At 47.0% G+C, this 21,444-nt stretch overlaps 1 protein-coding gene across 1 annotated transcript; it reads right to left on the bottom strand.

Annotated features, from left to right (window-relative positions):
* Positions 1–692: 692 nt before the first annotated feature.
* LOC140215833 (uncharacterized) lies at positions 693–19,941 on the bottom strand. The gene is made up of 8 exons (XM_072286139.1): positions 19,862–19,941; positions 15,995–16,098; positions 12,465–12,590; positions 8,507–8,782; positions 4,838–5,965; positions 4,619–4,756; positions 3,617–4,564; positions 693–1,111 (listed from the first exon to the last, which is right to left on the bottom strand). The coding sequence occupies exons 1-8, from the start codon at positions 19,939–19,941 to the stop codon at positions 693–695; spliced, it is 3,219 nt and encodes a 1,072-aa protein (XP_072142240.1).
* Positions 19,942–21,444: the final 1,503 nt, after the last annotated feature.

The raw sequence follows: 21,444 nt of genomic DNA, 5'->3' as shown, positions 1-21,444 counted from the left end.
TGCGAGTTTCGAGAGCCAGCAAAACCAGCGCATCACTAGGGGATAATGAAACAATTGAAACGCGAAAGCGTGGGCGGCGCGGAGTTGAACGAAGACGAAACCTTTCAATTACTTGCGTCGCTGTCAAGAGTAATTTCAATTAGTTATTTTTTCTAACGATGAAATAGAACTGGAAAAGTAGCATTTCATTTCGCCTTATAATACAATAAAATTATTTTTTTTTCTTTTGCAGCGAGTGGTTGAGTACTAGTGACACAACTGAGGAGTGCTTTCGTCGTCGGGCTAGTACTTGAATTTTCCTAGGGAGTCTCCAATTATGTCCTGCATTTACCTCAATTTCTCGATTATTAAAGCTCTGTTCACGATAATATTGACGCCTTAGAAGTTCTCGAGCACTAATCTCTCCCTTTAGCTTGAATGAATATTTGCCTTTAGTGTCGCTTTAAGGTGGGCACGTTCACTCACTCACTCACTCACTCACGGACTCGCACGCACGCTTCGCACTGTTCACAATACTTTCATCTGGACAATCTCCAGCCGAGAAGCGGCGTTTTGGGAACGATGAATAAAACGGACAAAAAAGGACGCGGCATTTAACACACCAGAAGAGAGATGACAGCGGTTTATTATGCGACCTTCACTCGCAGCTTCAGTATTCATCATCGCCGTGCACCTTATGAAAGGGGTATTTGTTATTCCTCTACTGGGGGAGGCAAGCTTCCGTATCCACCGAAGCGTCGGAAAACCGCGCGATCGGCACCTGTGAAGTAAGGACGTCCCGCCAGGCCGAAGTTCAACTTTTTGTTGCTGTCGTGGGCTCTGTATCCGTTGTAGGAGGCACGAGGTTTATACCGTAGCGTTTGCTCGTTCCTATAAGGGTTTCCTGAGTAAGGGCTGCCGAAAATAAACGGCGTCTTCCTAGTGTAGCCAGTAGGGGCTTCGTACTCGACAGACCTGGGCTGCGTGTCCTCGCGACGCATGTGGGCCGTGTACTGCTTGACGTGAGGCACGTACCAGCCCGGGGCTTTGTAGCCGGGGTTTGGCTCGTACGTGGGATCGTAGCGGATAGCGGCCGCGTAGCCACCGTACCTGGAGCCCTTCTTTTGCTTGCCTGTGGCGAGACAAGTGGTTGGGTGATCAACTCGATTCACGAGAGGCAGGTAAATTTTAACACTGTATTTACGGTGTCACCTGCGCGAGACCAGCCAACTGACATACGTCATGAAAAGAGTGATGTTTTTGACAAAGAGCCCAGGGAAGGAAGTTGTAAACTAAAGATTTCAAGTGGTGTAATCGTTACTTGGGTTCACCATATAGGTTCTGCAGTCAACACTAATCAGTACTCAAGACTTCTTTTTTTTTTTGCGTGCCAAAGACTAGACCAAGAGAGGCTCTGACTGCCACAGCAATAATGCGGCAGACGTCAAAGATTATTATTTTCGTTAGCAGTCGCGTGTTCGACAAAAGAAAGGTTTAAGCTTGTTCCAAAGGCGCTGTTTTTGGCAAAATCTGAGCATGAATGCTTAAAATTTCAGATTCTTATGATCTCTCGTTGGTTTACAAATCTAATAACCCAAGGCACGTCACAACTATCATGACTGCTTGGCCGCAGAGTACACGAGGCAAAAAAAGGTAGAAGTTTCTTGATCCATTGATCTGCACTCATGTCTTTTTCAACATTATGTCGATGCGTAAGCTGCTATGCGTGCATACTCGGGCATTATATAGATTGCCCCTTCGGTTATCTGTTAAACTTTACCACAATGCGCGAGCGTAGCCCAATGGACAGCATTTCGAGAGAAAAAGGATAATTCATAAGATTGGCCAATATTCAACAACTCTCAGCAACGTCGAGAAGGTAGCCCCTTCTAATGACAAATGCACTTACGGAACTTCGTCCCAACTTCCTGGCTTCGATGTAGTAGTGTTTTAATGCTGACCAATACGTTGCTGTAACGGTACATGGAAGTTACGACTAAGTTCCGTAAGTGCGTATGCTATTACAAGCGAGTACGCTATCAACGGCGGTAACTGAAAGTTGTTAAAATTCGGTCCTTATTTCGAAATGTCATTTATTTTTTAAATGATGCCCATTTACTTACATCGGTACATTGTGGTGAAGTTTGATAGATGGCCTAAGGGTCAATATCAAAACTTTCTGGACATGAGAACGCAAACCTTCTCGTTTCTTGAAGGCTTTCTTTTCTGTGCCACATGCACAACGCTCATGCACTGTGTATAATCTTTTTCTTTTCTTTTCTTTTTTTAGTGTGAGACAATTCGTTATTCCACATTTTGTTTTCTCGGTTGCTCGCTTTCGCATAGGACAGTCACTATTGCTACGTGTTCTTCTCTGCTATGCATGCTGTGAATGATGAGACATTCTGCTTGAGAACGTCACTTTTCAGCGATCGTTTCTCGTAAAGTGACCATATTTCCTCGATTCAGACTTCTTTGAGGGGCATGTTTCAAGCCCGATTGCGAGACATTGTAAAGCAACCATGTCCTTCCTGGAATTTTGTGAATTTTAACAGGCAACCAACGAATTCAGCAGGTTGCGCCCGTTTTAAAGAAAAGCAACATAAACTAGACAGAACTAAACAGACAGATCTTCTTATCAAAATAAACAAGCAGCTTGTGGAATTTCTCTCCATCAGCTTCGCCATTGAAGACGCATGCGACGAAACCACTACCGCTGACACAGCTACCTTCCCTGCAAATTTTACAAATAAATTGCATTTATGTTTGCTTTCCACATTTTTCTGCGCGAGTGGGGAGGTTCATTGTTTTGTTTAGCAGCTACCATTACAGTAATGTATATATTGAGTCCCACCATTTCACTTACGTTCTACTGAAATGGAAACTCGTTGCCTTTTGTTCCTGTCACCTAGTCTTCAACAGTTGCTTCATTGCAGATCATCTCTTGTAAAGTGTGAGCTGTCCTTGTATATGTTTGGAACAACTGTGGTAGCGTATATGTTCATCTTACTTTAGGTAAAGGTAGGTGAAGTCGCGCATGCGGATTTGCGCGTGAGAATCCCATGAAGCAATCTTCTCGGCGTTGCGGGCAGATATAGTAAAAGAAAGCGACTCTTCAACATGTTGTTCTGGTACGGCCGAGCCATTGTTTGAAACTGTTGCTTTCTTTTACGTCCACCCATTAAGCAAAGTGACATAAGCTACAATAGTGCGCTTAATTTCTTTTTTCTTTGTCGATTCCAAACAATAGAACGACAACAGTATATCTCCGAGCCTCTGTGTCTTGCAAAGACCGATTATTTGTTTAATTCTTTTGGCACAGCATTCCTGTCCTCAGCTTACTGCTGTTCGCTGCTATCACGCCGAGAAGCTTGCTTCATGGGGCACGGACAGTTTCACCTCAAAGTCCGTGCATTCTTCCCATTGCTTTGTTGTATGCATGTCTGCGTAATGAGGTACCGCAATGCCGCACATTCTTCAGGGCCGCGTTACCAGTAGGAAGACATGTAAACAGAGGTGCACTGCACTTGAAAAAGTTCGTTTCTTTTACTAGTTCATTGGTCCGTGCGAACAGCAGCGCGCGCTGGGATCGCTGGGCTCTTGCAGGGCCGGACTCAGTACGAGGAGGGTGCCTCACCTTCGTAGCCCTTGACACCGGAGTACATGGGAGGCATGTACGTGACGTACGTGTAGCTGACCGAGGACGCTGGGTAGCTGCTGGCACTGGAAATGTACGAAGAATGGTCTTGACGCTTAATCTGGTAGCGAGAGCCGCCATAGCCGTGAGCGGGAATATAAGTGAGACCGTACCCGCTGTAGCTGTCGTCAGCACCTCCGTAGCTGTCGGCGCTCGCCGGCGCACTGTAGGCTGGTGCGCTGTGGGCCGGAGCACTGTAACTTGCCGGGGCATACGAGGCAGCACTGTAGGCGGGGGGAGCGTAGGACGGGGCGCTGTAGCTGGCTGGGGCATAAGTCGGGGCACTATAGCTGGGAGCGGCGTACGAAGGCGCGCTGTATGCGGCGGGAGCGTAAGAGGCAGCGCTGTAGCTAGCAGGGGCATAAGTGGCTGCGCTATAGCTAGGGGCAGAGTAAGATGGGGCACTGTAGCTAGGCGCCGGCGCACTGTAACTGGGAGCAGAGTATGCAGGTGCGCTGTAGCTAGGGGCAGGGGCGCTGTAACTAGGAGCGGAGTACGCAGGGGCACTGTAGCTAGGTGCAGAGTAAGCGGGGGCAGTGTAGCTAGGCGCTGGAGCACTGTAAGTTGGAGCCGAGTATGCGGGGGCACTGTAGCTAGGTGCAGAGTAAGCGGGTGCACTGTAGCTGGGCGCTGGAGCACTGTAAGCTGGAGCCGAGTATGCGGGAGCACTGTAGCTAGGTGCTGGTGCGCTGTAACTAGGGGCGGAGTATGCAGGGGCGCTGTAAGCTGGAGCGGAGTATGCGGGAGCGCTGTAGCTAGGTGCCGGTGCACTATAACTGACAGCAGAGTATGCAGGTGCGCTGTAACTAGGGGCGGAGTATACAGGTGCACTGTAACTAGCTGCAGAGTAAGCGGGGGCACTGTAGCTGGGTGCTGGAGCACTGTAAGCTGGAGCCGAGTATGCGGGAGCGCTGTAGCTAGGGGCAGAGTAAGAAGGAGCACTGTAGCTAGGTGCCGGTGCACTATAACTGACAGCAGAGTATGCAGGTGCGCTGTAACTAGGGGCGGAGTATGCAGGTGCACTGTAACTAGCTGCAGAGTAAGCGGGGGCACTGTAGCTGGGTGCTGGAGCACTGTAAGCTGGAGCCGAGTATGCGGGAGCGCTGTAGCTAGGGACAGAGTAAGCAAGAGCACTGTAGCTAGGTGCCGGTGCACTGTAACTGGGAGCAGAGTATGCAGGTGCGCTGTAGCTAGGGGCTGGTGCGCTGTAACTAGCGGCGGAGTATGCAGGGGCGCTGTAACTAGATGCAGAGTAAGCGGGGGCACTGTAAGCTGGAGCGGAGTATGCGGGAGCGCTGTAGCTAGGGGCAGAGTAAGAAGGAGCGCTGTAGCTAGGCGCCGGTGCACTGTAACTGAGAGCAGAGTATGCAGGTGCGCTGTAGCTAGGGGCTGGTGCGCTATAACTAGGGGCGGAGTAAGCAGGGGCGCTGTAACTAGGTGCAGAGTAAGCGGGGGCACTGTAGCTAGGTGCTGGAGCACTGTAAGCTGGAGCACTGTAAGCTGGAGCGGAGTATGCGGGAGCACTGTAGCTAGGGGCGGAGTAAGAAGGAGCACTGTAGCTAGGTGCCGGTGCACTGTAACTGGAGGCAGAGTACGCAGGTGCGCTGTAGCTAGGGGCTGGGGCGCTGTAACTGGGAGCGGAATATGCAGGGGCACTGTAACTAGGTGCAGAGTAAGCGGGAGCACTGTAGCTAGGCGCTGGTGCACTGTAGCTGGGAGCGGAGTATGCAGGGGCACTGTAACTAGGTGCAGAGTAAGCGGCAGCACTGTAGCTCGGTGCTGGTGCACTGTACGTGGGAGCGGCATAGGCAGGGGCACTGTAGCTGGGGGCAGAGTAGGATGGAGCACTGTAGCTAGGAGCCGGTGCGCTGTAACTGGCAACCGCGTACGCAGGGGCGCTGTAGCTTGGCGCTGAATACGAGGGAGCGCTGTAGCTATAAGCTGGTGCGCTATACATAGGAGCGGCATAGGCTGCGGCACTGTAACTGGGGGCAGCATATGCAGGTGCACTGTAGCTCGGTGCTGGTGCGCTATACACAGGAGCGGCATAGGCTGCGGCACTGTAACTGGGGGCAGCATATGCAGGTGCACTGTAGCTCGGCGCTGGTGCGCTGTACACGGGAGCCGAGTAGGCAGGCGCACTGTAGCTGGGGGCGGGCGCACTATATGCGGGAGCAGCGTATGCGGGAGCAGCGTATGCTGGGGCTGAGTAACTTGGTGCCGCGTAGCTCGGGGCGGCGTAACTTGGAGCAGCGTAGCTTGGTGCTGCGTAACTTGCCATGGCGTAGTCTGAAACAAACAAAATGCAGGCAAAGCAATAACTCTGCTTTTGTGTTTATGTGACGGCCATTATATAGGTTGGTCTACGTCATGAGCTTGCATTTCGGGTGTTGCTTGTCAGTGGACAACCACTGAAGCAATAAAAGAAAGGCACTGCGCAATACCAAGGTGACACTCCGCACTTCGCGTGAAGGATAGAACTGCTTACAATTTGCCGGTGAAAAAAGAAAAGGCGTGTTACCCGTCGAGTTGGGTGCCGAAGCAGAAGTATGCGACCGTCATGGGCTTACCCAGTTTCTGTTTTATAACAAAGTCATTACTGCAATTAGATGCAGAGCAAAATTCCGCTCCAAAAACGTCCGTTCTAAATGTCGACGAAAATTGATTAATAAAGCTATTAAAGTTAGTTAGATACTGGGAAAAAGGAGGAATACGTCTGGTTGGCTTCTCTACGCTGTGAGAAGGGAAAGGGAAATAGAAAGATGAGAGAGAGAGAGAAAGAGAGAGGAAGGAAAGAAGCTGTGATGTTTGGAATGCCAAAACAGTGTTTCGAAAAACTTACAAGCATGAGGGGTAATTGGGCGTATAAGGTATGATCAGATTTCGATAATTTTCTTTGTAGTCAAATTATATATTCAGCAATACATAGGTTCAGCGAACTATCGAGAGCATCCAGATAAAACGCGATGCGAATGAAATGTACTTTAGAGTAAACGTGCTGAAGAATTTTTCAAAGTTCTAGATTATTGCCGGGCGCCACAGAAGAGCTTGAAGTCTGCTTGCCACTCAGCTAATCGATATGAAGATCGATAGGAATAGAATGTTAGTTAATCATGAGCGGTCGTGTGGTCAACGCTGCTGGCGCCGGCACTGCCCCTGTGAATTAGTGCAGCACGCGGAGGGGCTGATGAAGATGCACGATTGCTGCGAGTAAGTTTCACTGGGACCAAAAAGTCTTGTTTTTTTTTTTTTTTTCAGCTATAACAAAGAGCGCTGGTGCACCGCAAACTCCTCGAATGGAACTGTTAGTGACTGGAAGCTTTGTTACGGCATGATGCCACAAGGTTTGTTGGATTACTCCTCCTACGTAAATGAGTGCAGGACCATCCAAAATTGCACCACAGAGCAGTACACGCATTAGCACAGTGCTAATGTACCCACCATCGGGCATATATATCCGATGGTTGGTGTCAGTGTGCACTTTCGCGGTTGATAGAGCTTAGATTGATCATACGTGGCTCCAAACCGCAAGAAGAGGTTACGAAAGCTTCACTTTAAAAACATGTCCGACGGTTGGTTTCGAGCTCGTTTTCCTTAGCCACTGCATTCAAGCGCGGCCATGCCGCAGAACAGAACCCCGATGCTTTAATTATTAGATCATGCACGCATGCCTAAAAAAGGCGGAATAAGACCTTCTAGCTTACGATAGAAGTCACGGGACGCGTTCGTAGGCGAAATCTGCTGGGCGTTTCTCATCGTACTGCGTAGCGCGAGGAGAAGACGTGCGTCCACCGCACCCTGTACGCTGTACATGCGTGCGTGCAAGGGTTTCAGGATTTTAGTTTTTAGTTTTTCTCATGTGTTCGTTTTATGTTTATTTTGCGGCGAGAGACGCCAGTGCAAACGAAAGCTGCCAACTAATTTAGGTTCATATAATTAAAGAGTGATCCATTTTGAACTCTATACCATTATGTGGCATCGCAATGCTACGCGCAGAGTCTCAGTACGCGCCCAGGTCAGCAACAGCCTTGATTTTTTGCATAAGCACTCCTTGGACCAATGGGAAGCAGCCCAATATCCGACTTTTGTCTCAACCTGAAAGAAAGAGCAGGTACGCATAGCATTGGTGCTTGCGATTCAGTTCCACCATAGTTGAATCTGTGAGAGTTATCCCCATATAGGAAGCATCAGTGTACGCGACGTTACAGTGGCATTTGACGTCGCCCCATATGGCGAAGCATTGGGTATCGGTATAATGGGTGACGCCTGAGGGCACTATAATTTCTCATTGGGCGTCGCCATATCGGAACTAGACCTGGATCGTTGGGACCGCGCGCTAATGAAAGTTGAAAAAGTGGCCGTTATATCCGCGCTGTTTCCTCGCGTGATCTCCTCTTGCTTGATTGAAACACTTCAAAGAGCCAGTCATCTTTACAATACACTCATACTTAAAAAGTTATACTGGTCTAAAAGTACGCGTAACACGCGGTATTTCGAAAACAAGGGAGCAGGAACATTTACGAAAATTCTTTTTTTTTTTTCCTAAACCATCTACAGATCTCTAAGCTGTCTGCATATATCTACGTTCACTCATACTGCCTAGATAAGGTCCGTGGACTAATAAACCCCGCACTTCGTCATATTGTTGTCCGTGAGATTCATACAGCTTCTGTAGCCATAAGGAATAAAATGTCTATGGGGACGAAGGCATAGCCCCCGGAAGCAGTGTGGCGGCAATTTGCAGACGGCGCCAATTTGTTTTCTCAAGGGAAAGCCTCCGCTCCGCCTCGCCTAGCAACGACCCTCGGTCTACCCTGGGAGAGGCCTGACCTGAGCGGGCAGGCTTACCGTACGAGGGTGCGGGGTAGTAGTACTTGATCGTCTTGACCATATACGAGGAGGAGGTGTAGGCACTACCTCCGCCGTAGCCGTAGTCGCTTCGCTTTTGCGGCGTCGTGCTGCACTGGCTCAGCTGGTGGTGGAGCGCTCTCGACTCCTGGAACGTGTACGGCACCACGGTCACGTTGGCGTCCAGGACCACTTGCGTCAGCTTGGTTGCAACGAAGCCCGGGACCTCCTTGACCAGCACGTAGAACTGGTCCTCCCCTGCGAGCGAAGCGTGACGGGCGCTTGAAGGACGTGTACAGTGTCATTGTTTCTGATTATTGATGCCCGTTTCATTTTTTTGTTCATTTTCTATATGCATTTTCAGTTATTTATCCGTTCTACTTGTTCTTTTATTTATTTATACAGTAATCATGGCCTCGCTTTCACAAAATAGTTTATTCGAAATGTCGCTTTATTCAAACTTCTACGACGTTCCTACTGCAGTCAATACAGCGGAATATCCGAAGGGGCACGCTGATAGAACTCCCCGTAGTACGAAGTGCGAAGCGAGGAATCCGCACGACACAGCTCGATCAAATATACACCGTGACACTTTGCTTGTTCAGATTCACCCAAATGAAGCAGAAAGAGCTACGCGAAGGCCGCTCCTCCCTGCAGCGCAGCCAGCCGGTCTAAGAACTGGCTAACCTCCCTGTCTTTCTGTCTATCCCTGCTTCCTTCAACTCCTACCACGTGGCTGCAGATACTCGAGGCTGTGGCTGCATTTTGCGATCATAACCGACAGGTGTGAAAACTGCGGATGGGCTTCATCAGAACCTCGCTGTTAGGTCAAACCTGTCGAACACAGTTTCGTTTCAGCGTACTATGCGTTACGCGCATACCGACTGTTGGGGTTCAATCCTTTCACTACTGTGGCTTTTGTATAGCCTATCTGCTTTAATGAAATACCGCTTGTAACGAATTTAGTTTTTGCTCCCGATGACTTCGTTCTAACGGGTTCTTGCTGTAGGTATATTTTAGTACGTACAGCTTGTATTTGCATACCATTCCTGCATTTATTGTGCAAGTGCCCCTAAATTTGCGATTGGTTCTCACTTTGCATATTCCAGTGCTTTATTCGACTGCTTCGTTTCTTTGTCTGAACGCCTACGTGTGCATTATACGATATGTCTAGTCAAGCCCATTATGCAGCTCAAGCGCGCTCAGACGCGTTGACGCTAAGTGCTAGTCACTGTGCACCGTAATACGTGTATCCTTATTGGCTCATTCCTTCCCGTCATTTCTGCTTTTTCCTTAGAGAATCAAATGTGGAAAAATCAGCGACGAGAGCTGCCAACATATCCAATATAAAAATGATTCAAACCGAATCATATTGGTAACCCTCATCTTGGAAAGCAGAAAACTTAACGAGCCATGTTCAGGGGCACAAGCTCGGACGTGTTGGCCGTTCACGGTAATGCGAGCGCAGCGCGGAAGACGGGTATGCAGAACGAAAGACAGAAACGCCTGTTGTACGGTGCGTCTAAAGCAACCACCTCGTTGTGCAGCGTCATCTATCTTTCTGTACTGTTTCTCGCTGAGCTAGGATCGTTCGCTGCGAACACAGTCCAAATAATTACGGTCTTCTGCGTGCAGTGGTGCCGTGGTGGATCCGAAAGTAAACGGAACATGCCTCAACATTCCGTGGGATGAAGCCACTGCGGCGCTGTGCGTGCGTCAGAACAGAGGTTCATCGAGCATGAAAGTTGGCCTCATCGTCGAGGACTTTGGAGCAGTGGATATTTATCAAAGTCTACGAAGCACTGTTAAAAATCACTAGGAACGTTCCTCTGGAATGAGCCAAATATTCTGCGGCAACCTTTATATACGTCAAGCAGAGTTAAGTGTTTCACGAAGAAGAACTGCTAATGTAATAGCAGCAAATAATGGCCCAAGATGTGCTTGTGGGTACTACCAAACGTTGTGAGCGCTGACTTCATCACTTTCATTAGCAGCACGCTGTATGATGACCACGGTTTTCTGATTTCAAGAAAGCAGTTCGATTGGTAACATTGAACACGAGTGCTCGCTTAGCAAGGCTAGCACGACAGAGACCACAATGACTGTCTTCACTGACAGTCACTGACCCGTTTCCCTTTTTTTTCCCTTTCAATAACATCACGTATGAACGCTGCGGCGGTGCGATATATTATTTTCTTTTTTTTTTCATGCTTTGATGGAGAGGAGCGCACGACAAATGACTGCTTTCAGATGAAGTACCGTTCAAGCAGAAGAGAGATTGAAGTCATCCTCCGCCCTCGTTTTGTTTGACCAAAATGCGATTGTCAATACAGGCTCCACAAAGATTAGTTGCCTGTGCAAACAGCAACGTATTCCTTTTTTCTGCCTTTCCGGGAATGCTCCTGTAATTACAGTCGGGAAACAATCGTGTCTCGTGGCTACGCATAAACAGTAGCGTGCAAAGTCAAATTAACTGCAACTTGATTGGGAACTTCTTTTTAGTTGCGCTAGCTTCGAGTGACACTCTTGTTTCTTGCGCAGCATTTCCGGTTCACCTCCCGAGACGATCGGGGACAAAATTCAAATAAAAAAAAAATTGTAGCAGAAAAAATAGTGCATAAAAAATTTATGGGTTTGATTATAGATGGAATATGAGAGCATAAATTTACCTAAAAATACTTGAAAAATCTGGCCCCACAAGCCTGTTTTCTACTAGTAGTGAAGGCTTGCGCGAATCTCTTAGCACGCGCAGATAATCCTTGTTTCACCGTTTTCTCTCCGGTAGCACAAACGAAAGTTTTTTTCACATGACGGTTACTGAACAGCGACTCGGGACTATAACCGTTTACAAAACGTTATCGCCACCTACCAACACCGGCGCGTATTCATTGCCACAGCGTTCCCGCGCTCACGGCAAAAGCGTTCATGGCCCAGTTAGTTGGTCTCTTGCGATTCACAGTGCACGACACTTTGCCGCCGCACACCTGACACCATCAAGCTTTTTCGCAAACCTTGCGCAAGGTGTCAGCGTCATCTTGCTAACGATGCTCGGCTTGTCGGCATAGAGGTGGCAACACAAAATTTGGCGGTGGTGTCCACCAGCCTTAACGTCCTTATGACATGACAGCATGGTATTGCCACGCACTGCTACTCATGATGGCGTTTTGCATCAGCCAGACGTATTTTGCACTCGCACATGAAGAAGCACATTTTATCGCGAAGTCGGAGTGATATTATGCCGGTTGTTGTGCATTGCGCTGTCTGTTTCTATGCAGGCATCATTTTTCAACACTTCGCGGTCTCCGCGCAGTGCGCCCACCGATATTACACTGCATTTTCCTGTAGTTATCCCGTGTCGATTAAATAAGCTTCATTTCGTGCAGCGCTTGTGCTGTCGTTTTCTCTGCACCCGTGTCTGTTTTCTCTTATCCCGCTCTTTCTTTCTTTCTTTCTTTCTTTCTTTCTTTCTTTCTTTCTTTCTTTCTTCTTTTTTTTACATTTACTTCCAGTCATGCATACGTACCAGCTGGACGAACTTCTAAATAACGGGGTCACAACAGGCGCGAACTATGCGGAAAGTGTCACATATTTCTCATTATTTATGCCGCTTATATTACGAAAACGATTGGCTTTGCGTGTCGCAGTGAACTGCCTAATAGCTGGAAGCATTCACTTCACATCACGCTATGCTTTTCTTTAATACAATAATGCAACGTTGTGGAGGAGGCAGTGACAGAATTGTTGCAGATATTTCCAATATCGAAATAAATAAATAAATAAATAAATAAATAAATAAATAAATAAATAAATAAATAAATAAATAAATAAAGTCACTCTCATCACAGATTCCGTATTGTTGCAGGGCGCCGCCGCCTCCTTCAAAAATGCCTTATTCAGAATCAGTGAAGGAATCGCCAGACAAATAGGATGGCAGTCGTACCACGGAAGGCTGCTGCACATTCGCATCCTTCCTTGAGGGACACCACGGGCGCCTTAGAGACCACATCCTCAGGTCCAACCAGGACGGAGTTCACCCTCAGACGTCCGCACAGAGACCGCTCACCGACTGTGTGCCAGGAAAAAGAAAGGAAACAAACTCATCCAAGCCAAGAGTTAGTTCGTATCAAGCGAACTGAGCTCAACTATTGCCTACTGTTGATTAGTTTATTTCAAAACATGCCGACAGAGGCGAGCTCACGCTTTCTCTCAAATAGTCCGGTCTTCCTAGTGCAGGTGTGCACAACTAGACATCTATTGACGCGACATTTACATGTACAGCGCGCATAAGCAACATTGCTCCTGTGCGAGGCTGGACTGTCGTCAGGTGGTACTAATACGTGTAAACAACGAACTAATAAAACACTAAGAGAATTTAAGTAAAAGAAAATAATATTGCAACATAAATAAAGATTGGTTACTGTGATGTTTAATAGGCATGCACACACTATGTCTATAAAGTATATTAAAAAGAAAGGCATTAGCAGCATGGGTAATCTCGCAATCAGGTTGCCACACAAACAGGTTCCGATAAATAATAAAATGCGAAAAAGGCGCATATTATATAGCTGTGTTCTGAAACTGCTCCATCATTGTACATATGCTTACAAAATCCTTAGGGAAAAGTATAACAATTCTGGGCCTTACATATCACCCATGGCTTTAAGAATAATTTTATTTGTTTAAGCGATCCTGTGATCTCCTTATCCTTGAAGTCAATAAATTTAGCTGGCACTTAGGAAGAACGAGTCTTCTTGCCATAGTATGCGTACACACGAGGCACAGCATATTTTTCCATCTGACGTAAGCAGCGATATTTCACGTTCAAGTTTTTGAAATTAGTAGAAAAATAATTCTTACACATGGCGTCAAACGTGGCGACGAACAAAATGTTCGACCAGTACCTGCTCAACAAAACATCGTCCCCATGACAAGTGTGCCATAAGAGAGGCTATAGGCATTTGTTGTTATTCCGTACCTTATGATCGATTCACCAAGTGATTTGTAAGACCTTGTGTGAAAGTAATTGAAGTTCATGAGTAGAGACCTTTGAGCTAATTCCTCTGATTCTGATATTAGGAGCAGAGCGCATAACTGACGCGGACACAAATAGGTGGAGAAGGACAGTGTACTAAATTCCAATAGAATTAGTGCACCGTTCTTGTCTATAGCCGTGTTCGCATCGCTTAAGTGCTTTGGTCCTAGCAAATTAATTTGCACAACCACTTTCTGAACACTGGTATTCATTTCTTTCCCTCTGTCAATTTTGTTCGACGAAATGGTGTTTGGGTAATGGAGGCTTGTACAAGAAGGGCTCAAAGCCAAGCGAAGTGCCCACCAAAGTCTGCACAGAACCGACTCGGTCCGCTTCCTTGTTTTGGTTTCATTGCTTGCATCGATCCTCACCTGTGCAGTTTTCTCTTGTTAAGTTTACTATGCAGAGTTTAAGTTGTATAAGAATGATTTTATGTGCGTAATGAGCATGCAATTTTCGGCAATCGAAGTTATACTAACTCCCTATTCGCTTACGTTCTTGCATATACTGGAGAACAATCAATGGCGTGTGTTGATATTTACTTACATTTTTGGAATGGAGTCAACGTGCTGACACGAGCGACTAGAATGAAAAGAAAACGAACAAATAATTGGTTGTGTTCGTTGAAACAAAAGGCACATGGTACACCCATTCAAAGGGGAAATAAAGAACAAGCGAAGCCATTCATCAACATAGCTACGAGCTCACATGGTTAGCTGATCTAAAAGACAAGTAATTTCTGATACATACACCCGGAAATTTCAACGTTCTTTGTCAGCTTTCCAACGAAAGCTGTGTCTTAGATCAAGTAACCGCACACTTTATAGGTATTTTTTTTTTTTGAGAAACTGTCGCATTTGGTACATGACATATAAGCAATGACGTGGCAATTATTTGATAAAATATGCCCTCGGGAAGGATGCGCATCAATTTGTCTTTTAAAACAACCAATAATTGTGCTTCTCCGCTTTCATGATCGGGAATAATTGTCTGCGGTTAGCCCGTCGGAGTATAGTTTAAATTATTATAGATATTGCATAAATTTTCACTTCATTTGGTACCGCTGAGGTTTTATAAAGAAGAAATAGTATCTTTATCAAGAGTACTCTGCTCTCATCCTCCCCACCTTTCAATAAAGGGAGGGTGTGTCGCAAACTCCAAGACAAGGACGAAAAAAAGGTTCTAGTTCCCCCAACTCTTTTATCACGAGCAATAAGATGCAGAAAACTTAAACAGTACAGACTGCTTTCGGAATGGCGATTATAAAGCTCCAAATGAATTGCTTCTAGTGAAGAATGAGAAAAATAATTAATATCCGCACCATAGATAGTAAGCCGCGATTTTAGTGATAACTGCAATACATCGCGTTTTTAGCAGTTCTGCTGGCGTATCCAAACCTCTGTAAAATACATTCTCGGGATATGACTCGTTAATTAATCTGTCGCTTTCTTTTTTCACTGGTCACAGCCATCGTTTTCCAATGCGGCAAACATGCGAAAACTCATCTTAGTGCATTTTGTGGAGCTTCCTTTCTTCTCGCCGTGAGCTCTTCTTTCGCTGTATTTTGCATGCCATTCTGCTTTTAACCGAAATTCATTAGTGGATTAGCTAGCGCTTCTGGCAGGCGTCAACATCTCCTTGCACACATGTAATCTAAACATAACAACTAAATATAAATACTCCTCGACTAAAACAATAGTGGCGTGACAAATCATGAAATAAGGATAGATTGAGCAGCAATGGGTCGTCCCTGGTTTCAACTTTCATGGCGTCGTGACCCGTCTTATCTCCAGCGAAAAAATACTTCAACATATCGCTGGGGTTGAATTTGACTCTCATTATGTTCAATTTGAATATGATTGTCTTTAACCATTGCGAGTACCATGCATCACTATCTTGAACTTCAACTACACATATCGTCATGACTGGGCTCGTCCACTTTCTCTCTCTCTACGATTCCATAATGAAAGATCTGTTCACGGCAGTTCATGTATAAGGGAACAGAACTCCCACAAGGTGCCTTGGCTAGCCTTAAAATGTACCACATTCCGGATCAATCGCTCCCGTGGATTTCCGGTGCGCCTTTTTCAGGCTGAGCCAGCGGAAGTGGATGTGACGTAATGAATTGCGCAGAGCTCCAACCAGCGTTGTGATCACGCCGCATAGTTGTCGAGTGCATCATGAGCCTTCTCATGTATCCAGTGCTGCACGTTTTTTCACTCCAAACTGACGTCACTCAAGCGCCAGATACCACCATGACAAATGGAAAGACCCGAAAAGCATCCCCGAAGGTCTATGGGTCTAGAACATGGGCTCGGAGGCCAGCAGCCCAGTAGATTATGAGACCGAGTATTCTGTCTATATAGTGTTGATGCTTAAGGGCGTCGAACAACACCCTCGAGGACTTCGAGACAAATTCTAGCCAACGGCACGCTTACCGAAGCGGTACTCGCAAAGGTCGGCCGGCACCGCGGGCTCCGGGCAGACGGGACATGACGTCGGCGATGTGGTGCATTTCAGTCCAGGAACCGTAAACCTGCGTCTGCGGGAAAATAATTATTTTATTGCTCTGTGATAAGGACCGTGACACAGCTTACAATTCCTTTTCGATGTTCTCGGCAGATTATGCGACGAGTATGAACGCTCACGGAAGCCACGTGCTGTGGATTACGCCCTTGAAGTATTGCGAAGAATGCATGACCTTTGCAGGCTTCTAAAATGTTAGGTTACCATTTCGTTTATTTATCTCAATCTCTCCCATGAAAGAATATCGATTATCGGTGGGTAACCTAGAAGGCAAAATACCACTTTTAAATTTTACATCCGAACCGTGCAAGTGAACGCGCCGTTGCCACGTCGCCGATTTCGGAACATTGTTGCCTATCGGCGTTCTCTTTGGCGTGGTTTTAGAAACGTCCACAATAGCTGCATGGTTGACACCCCTTCAAGATTGTAACGCGACCCATCTTTTTTTTACTCGTAAACCATAAAGAATCCCTGAGCAGAAGCTACCGAAATATCGACACGTGTACTTATTTATCTTTTTCGGTGTCCGCTTTTCACCGACTAACAAATGTTAAACGCTATCACTCGGTGCAGGACGCCGCCGCATGTATCGGAAGTTTCACGAATGCTATTGATGGGTCCATTGGTCGTTCGGTCGATCATACCGTTGATTGGTCGATGGTATTTTGTCACCGAACCTTGTCTAAGCTAACTTTATGCGCGACGTGAATTGTGTAATATTTTCTGGAAGACACGCAGCACTAGCGATTACGCTGGAGTCTTCGACGAGTCGTGTACAAAAGCTGATGCGCTTGACCCACTGATCTTCGCCGATCGTCTACTGCGCTCGCCGCTATCGTTGCGCTTGACTGTTACTTGTCTTTTTTTTCTGGGACCAGGCTCGCCCAATAAAGAGTTACTTTCGCGATTCACAGTTTTTGCTACTGTGTTGACACCGTCACTTGAACGTGACAATATGAAGCTGCGTGGGCGAATTTGAAGGTAGTGTCGCCATATACATTTCGTTTTTGCGTGTTATTTTTTTTTATGGCATTCCAAATATATGCTCACAGCGACACTTGCCTAGTTGAAATTCCAGTAGTGTAATCTATTATTATTGTAGTTAACTTGTTAATGGTGTCTTAGTTAACTATAGTAGTGAAGTGTGAGTGACATGTTGTTTCAGTGCTACGAGAGATGTGTGTAGCGCTCGCTGCTCGTCCGCACAAACCCAAAGCAAGCCACGAAAGTAAACTACGAGAAACAGAACAAGTACGCGACATAGCGCCGCTTTAGTTAGAAGTGGCCGAAATCTTCGTTACATTCATCAATGGCGTAATTAAGTCAGCTGTAGGACAAAGGTTTTCTCCAGATATCCCCATTAATAATGTCTCACTTCAACGTCTAGCGAAAACACGCTGAAGAAATGACTGCCTTAATCTTATCACTCCCTCTGATTTTATCGCGCCCTCAATTGCCCCCGGCCTACCTTAGTAATAACTCTGTTACCGAAATTAGAGTGTCGTGCTAGCCAGTAAAGGATACTTGCTGATCAGCTAGGTTTTCTTCTGTCTTGTCCTCCGCTGTATTGCAGTCGTTCTGTCAGCATAACTAGACCATTGACAATTTAATACGAACACCATAAAACTCGTGACAACCTGCACAAGGACCAGCACTGCAATACACTCAAAAGATTGGTACCTTTTCGGCCCGTGCTCGTGCCTGATGCTTCAGCTTCCTTTCAGACCAGTTTTCCGAGTGACTTTTAAGACCTACAAAACGCTTTCTCCCACATGCAATGCGTCATAAAGAACGTCACGAATTGCCAGAAGGATGACGGAATATGATTTCCCACTACGATGTAGACGTTGCTCGCTGAAGTAAATATCTAGCCAATGAGAGTAGCGATGCGGGCTTCTTGGCTGCTCATCTTGAGATGAGCGAGTTGTAGCGCGGACAGGGAACAAAGACACGAGAAGGCACAAAATGCGCACACGTACAGCGCTACGTGTGTGTATTCTTTTGAGCCATCTCGTGTCCTTGTTCCCTGACCGCGCTACAACTCGCTCGTTTCAAAATATCTTGTGCCACGCGGCCTCGGTGCGATGCTAAGTCTATCTGAAACACGTGCATGGTGGTCTTGTAATGCCCAAGGCGAGCATGAATTTGCTTGCCTGCACTTCACTCTATTATTTATCCGTGAACGCTCTGGTTAGCACGACTTCAAGCCAAATTTAATAGTTCGATGCCTGGCTTTGCACCACAGAGGGAGCACCTGATATAGTGTTCGAAACGTCTTTTCTGTGCGTTTTGCTTCGGACCGACGCGAAATATCCGAGTTTCTTCTGATTTTTTTTTTCCTTTTGGCCTTCTTTATTCCGGTCTCCACTCGTATGCGGGCTACATGGAAACCTTTAGTGTAATGCAGAGAAGATAGCTTGACGGCGTAAGGTGGCTGATAGATTGTTTCATAAAGGATAAAACCAGTGCGATTTCTCACACTACTGTGCAGGCGCTGCGCTAACACATTCAAGTTTGCTAGAAACAGTTAGAGGCACAGTTAAGTAGTCGGCATAACTTGCATGACATAAGATGCCAATGTGTTAGGACAATTTTTAAGTAACCAGGACAACTTGTCATCTGAAATGCAGCGAAGCTCTTTTATCCTGATCCCTCCACGAATTAGCCTGGCTTTGTAATATCTACAATAGTGGCTTCTACTCCCTTACCCTTATTTAATCTGTTTTGTCCTTCACTGCTCCCTCGCTCCCTCTAGGCCGACCAAAGTTATAGATATCTCCCAGTCAAGCAACACGCAAAAAGTGAGATCTGATCCCTGCTACGTTCGGTGGCTTGTTCAGGGCAATTTGAATAATGTGACAATCACTGAGCAGTTACAAATAACTAACCACATGGCAAAAAATAAAGTAATGCCATGCTAACGAGGCGGCACTCTTGCCAAACGTGTCAGAACTGTAAAGAGCTTTTGTGTAACTTTCGGTCCGGATAGGAGATTTGGCCTGGGGTTAATTCCTACAATTTCTGTCGCCAGTTTAACGCAAGCCGATTCTTTTCCTCGATACAAATGCTTTGAGACCCCTGTGAAGTTAAGAAAATTTCAAGCTCTGCTGCTAAAATTTCAGCGTCATCATCGTGATTCTATTTCATATGTACGGCAGGACAAAGAGGAATTCGCAATCTAACTTAAGTTTCCTGGCCTCCGCGTGACTCTGGATTTCTTGCGGCCGATGTTGACGTTCAGTGGCACAGAGGAAAAAAGGAGAACGAAAAGAAAACAGAAAAAGAAACGAATTGAAAATAGTATTCTGCGAGAAAAATGTAGGGAAGCGACAATAACGCGACGACTTCAAGCAGCAAGTAGACAGTTGCTAAGGTGACTGTCAAGTAGTGCATAAAGCTCACCGGGCAGCCAACCCTTCGCTCGTGTTTTCCAAGTCGCGAGCGTCTTCAGGCGCTAAGACCGTAACGACATCAAGCGAGAGCTCTTTTTTGCAGCCTGAGTGCTAAGCAAGTGTCGTACAACAGTCGTTGAAGGATCAACCGTTTCATTTTGCGTGCTTCAGGTATAAATCTGGGAGCCTGCTCATATAAAGTGAATGCTAACTTCGTCGTAGCCAGACCGCTCAGTATGGGATTGTCGTTTTGTGACCAAAGAGTTAGGGCTAGGTACCCGTTGCACGGGTAGTTGCGCTACCCGCGCAACGGCACAGCTAAGGTGAGCGTGCCCAACAACCACCGAGCTATGGGCGCTGAGCCTCACCGCGCGACCGCGTACTCACAGATCGGCGGCTCCCACGCCGATTCCGGCCAGCAGCGCCGGCAGCAGGAAGAACCCGAGGATGGCCGTAGGTGAACGCATGTTTGCCGCTGCTGTGAGCAACGGACGCGTCGCTGTCGCTTTTAGAGGCGCCAAGGAGCTGCTGACCGCGGGCGCAAAAACGGCCGCAGCGGCGTAATGGGACACCGGCCCTGCACCGTCGCTTGGGTTGATAGCGTCTCACTCTGCGCCCAGCACGGGGCACCTTCGTGGCTGCACGAAGAAATTGAAAGCGGCACGTGGCTGCTCCTGCAAGAAAACGGTGAACCTCAGTCTGGGGTGGGGTGGTGAGGTCTCCGACCGGATGTGCCACCATTTCAGGAATCCTAAAGCCCCTCGCGCCAGGGAGGATAAAGACACCGCTGCCCTTTGATTTCAGAAGTCTTGGAGAGACGAGACGAAGAGGCTCGCTTTTCACAACTCTCTGGTCCGGAGTCGAACAGCACGGTGGCGAGTAACATTCTCTCTGCGGCAGTCGAAAAAGAAGCTTTCCGCACCTCAGCGGGATTTCGTAGAGCGTGTCAAATTTCTCTATTGATACGCATTGGAACATTTCCTTCGTAGTAAGGGAGAGAGAGAGAGAGAGAGAGAGAAAGGAAGAAGGAAAGGCAGGGAGGTTAACCAGACTGAGTCCAGTTTGCTACCCTACACGTGGGGAGGGGAATGGGGAGTGAAAGAGAGAGAGAGAGAAAAAAGTTAGGTGTAGGATGTCTATAGTCGGACACTGAAGTCTGTTGCCTCCATGTAGTGAAAAAGCGCTCGAACTGCTTTCTGGGCTAATAAACTGTGAGGCCAGGCTCCCAAGATCTTCGCTTCCGTAAATGGCCTGTCATCCAGTTCATTCAAGGCACACTGAAGAGTCTGACGTTGATTATCGAAGCGAGAACAGTGGCACAGAAGATGACTGATGGTCTCTTCACACTTGCACTTAGCGCACATTGGTGAGTCCGCCATTCCAATACGATAGCTGTAGGAGTTGGTGAATGCTACTCCTACCCACAGCCGACACAGCAGTGTTGCGTCACGTCGTGAAAGGTTCGCTGGTAATTTAAGTTTAAGTGATGGTTCGAGGCTGTATAAATGACACTTAGAGTTCTGTGGTGTATGCCAGTAACTTAACGTGATGGTACGAGCAAGACTGCGAAGCTTTCTTGCAGCGTCTGCTCTCGCTAAAGACATAAGGAGTATCGGTGCGCCAGCCTGGGCACGTCAGGCAGCGTCATCGGCGAGCTGATTACCAACGACGCCACAATGTCCCGGCAGCCACTGAAAGATGATATCACGTCCTCGTTCAGAAGCGCAATGGCAAGTTTCATTGATTTGTGCCACCAGCTGTTCATAATTGCCACGTCGTAAGTTCGCAAGCTCTGGAGAGCTGCTTTCGAATCACAGAATATTGCCCATTTGTTGGGCGGTTCTTTCTCAATGTATTCGACAGCAGCGCGAAGAGATGTCAGTTCGGAACCTGTAGATGTCGTGACGTGTGAAGTCTTAAATTTTATGACGACCGATTGAGATGGTATAACAATGGCGAACGGCACACTC

This window comes from Dermacentor andersoni, chromosome 2 (genome assembly GCF_023375885.2).
Source record: "Dermacentor andersoni chromosome 2, qqDerAnde1_hic_scaffold, whole genome shotgun sequence".
NCBI lineage: Eukaryota > Metazoa > Arthropoda > Arachnida > Ixodida > Ixodidae > Dermacentor > Dermacentor andersoni.
This window is presented reverse-complemented; position numbering and strand designations above follow the sequence as displayed.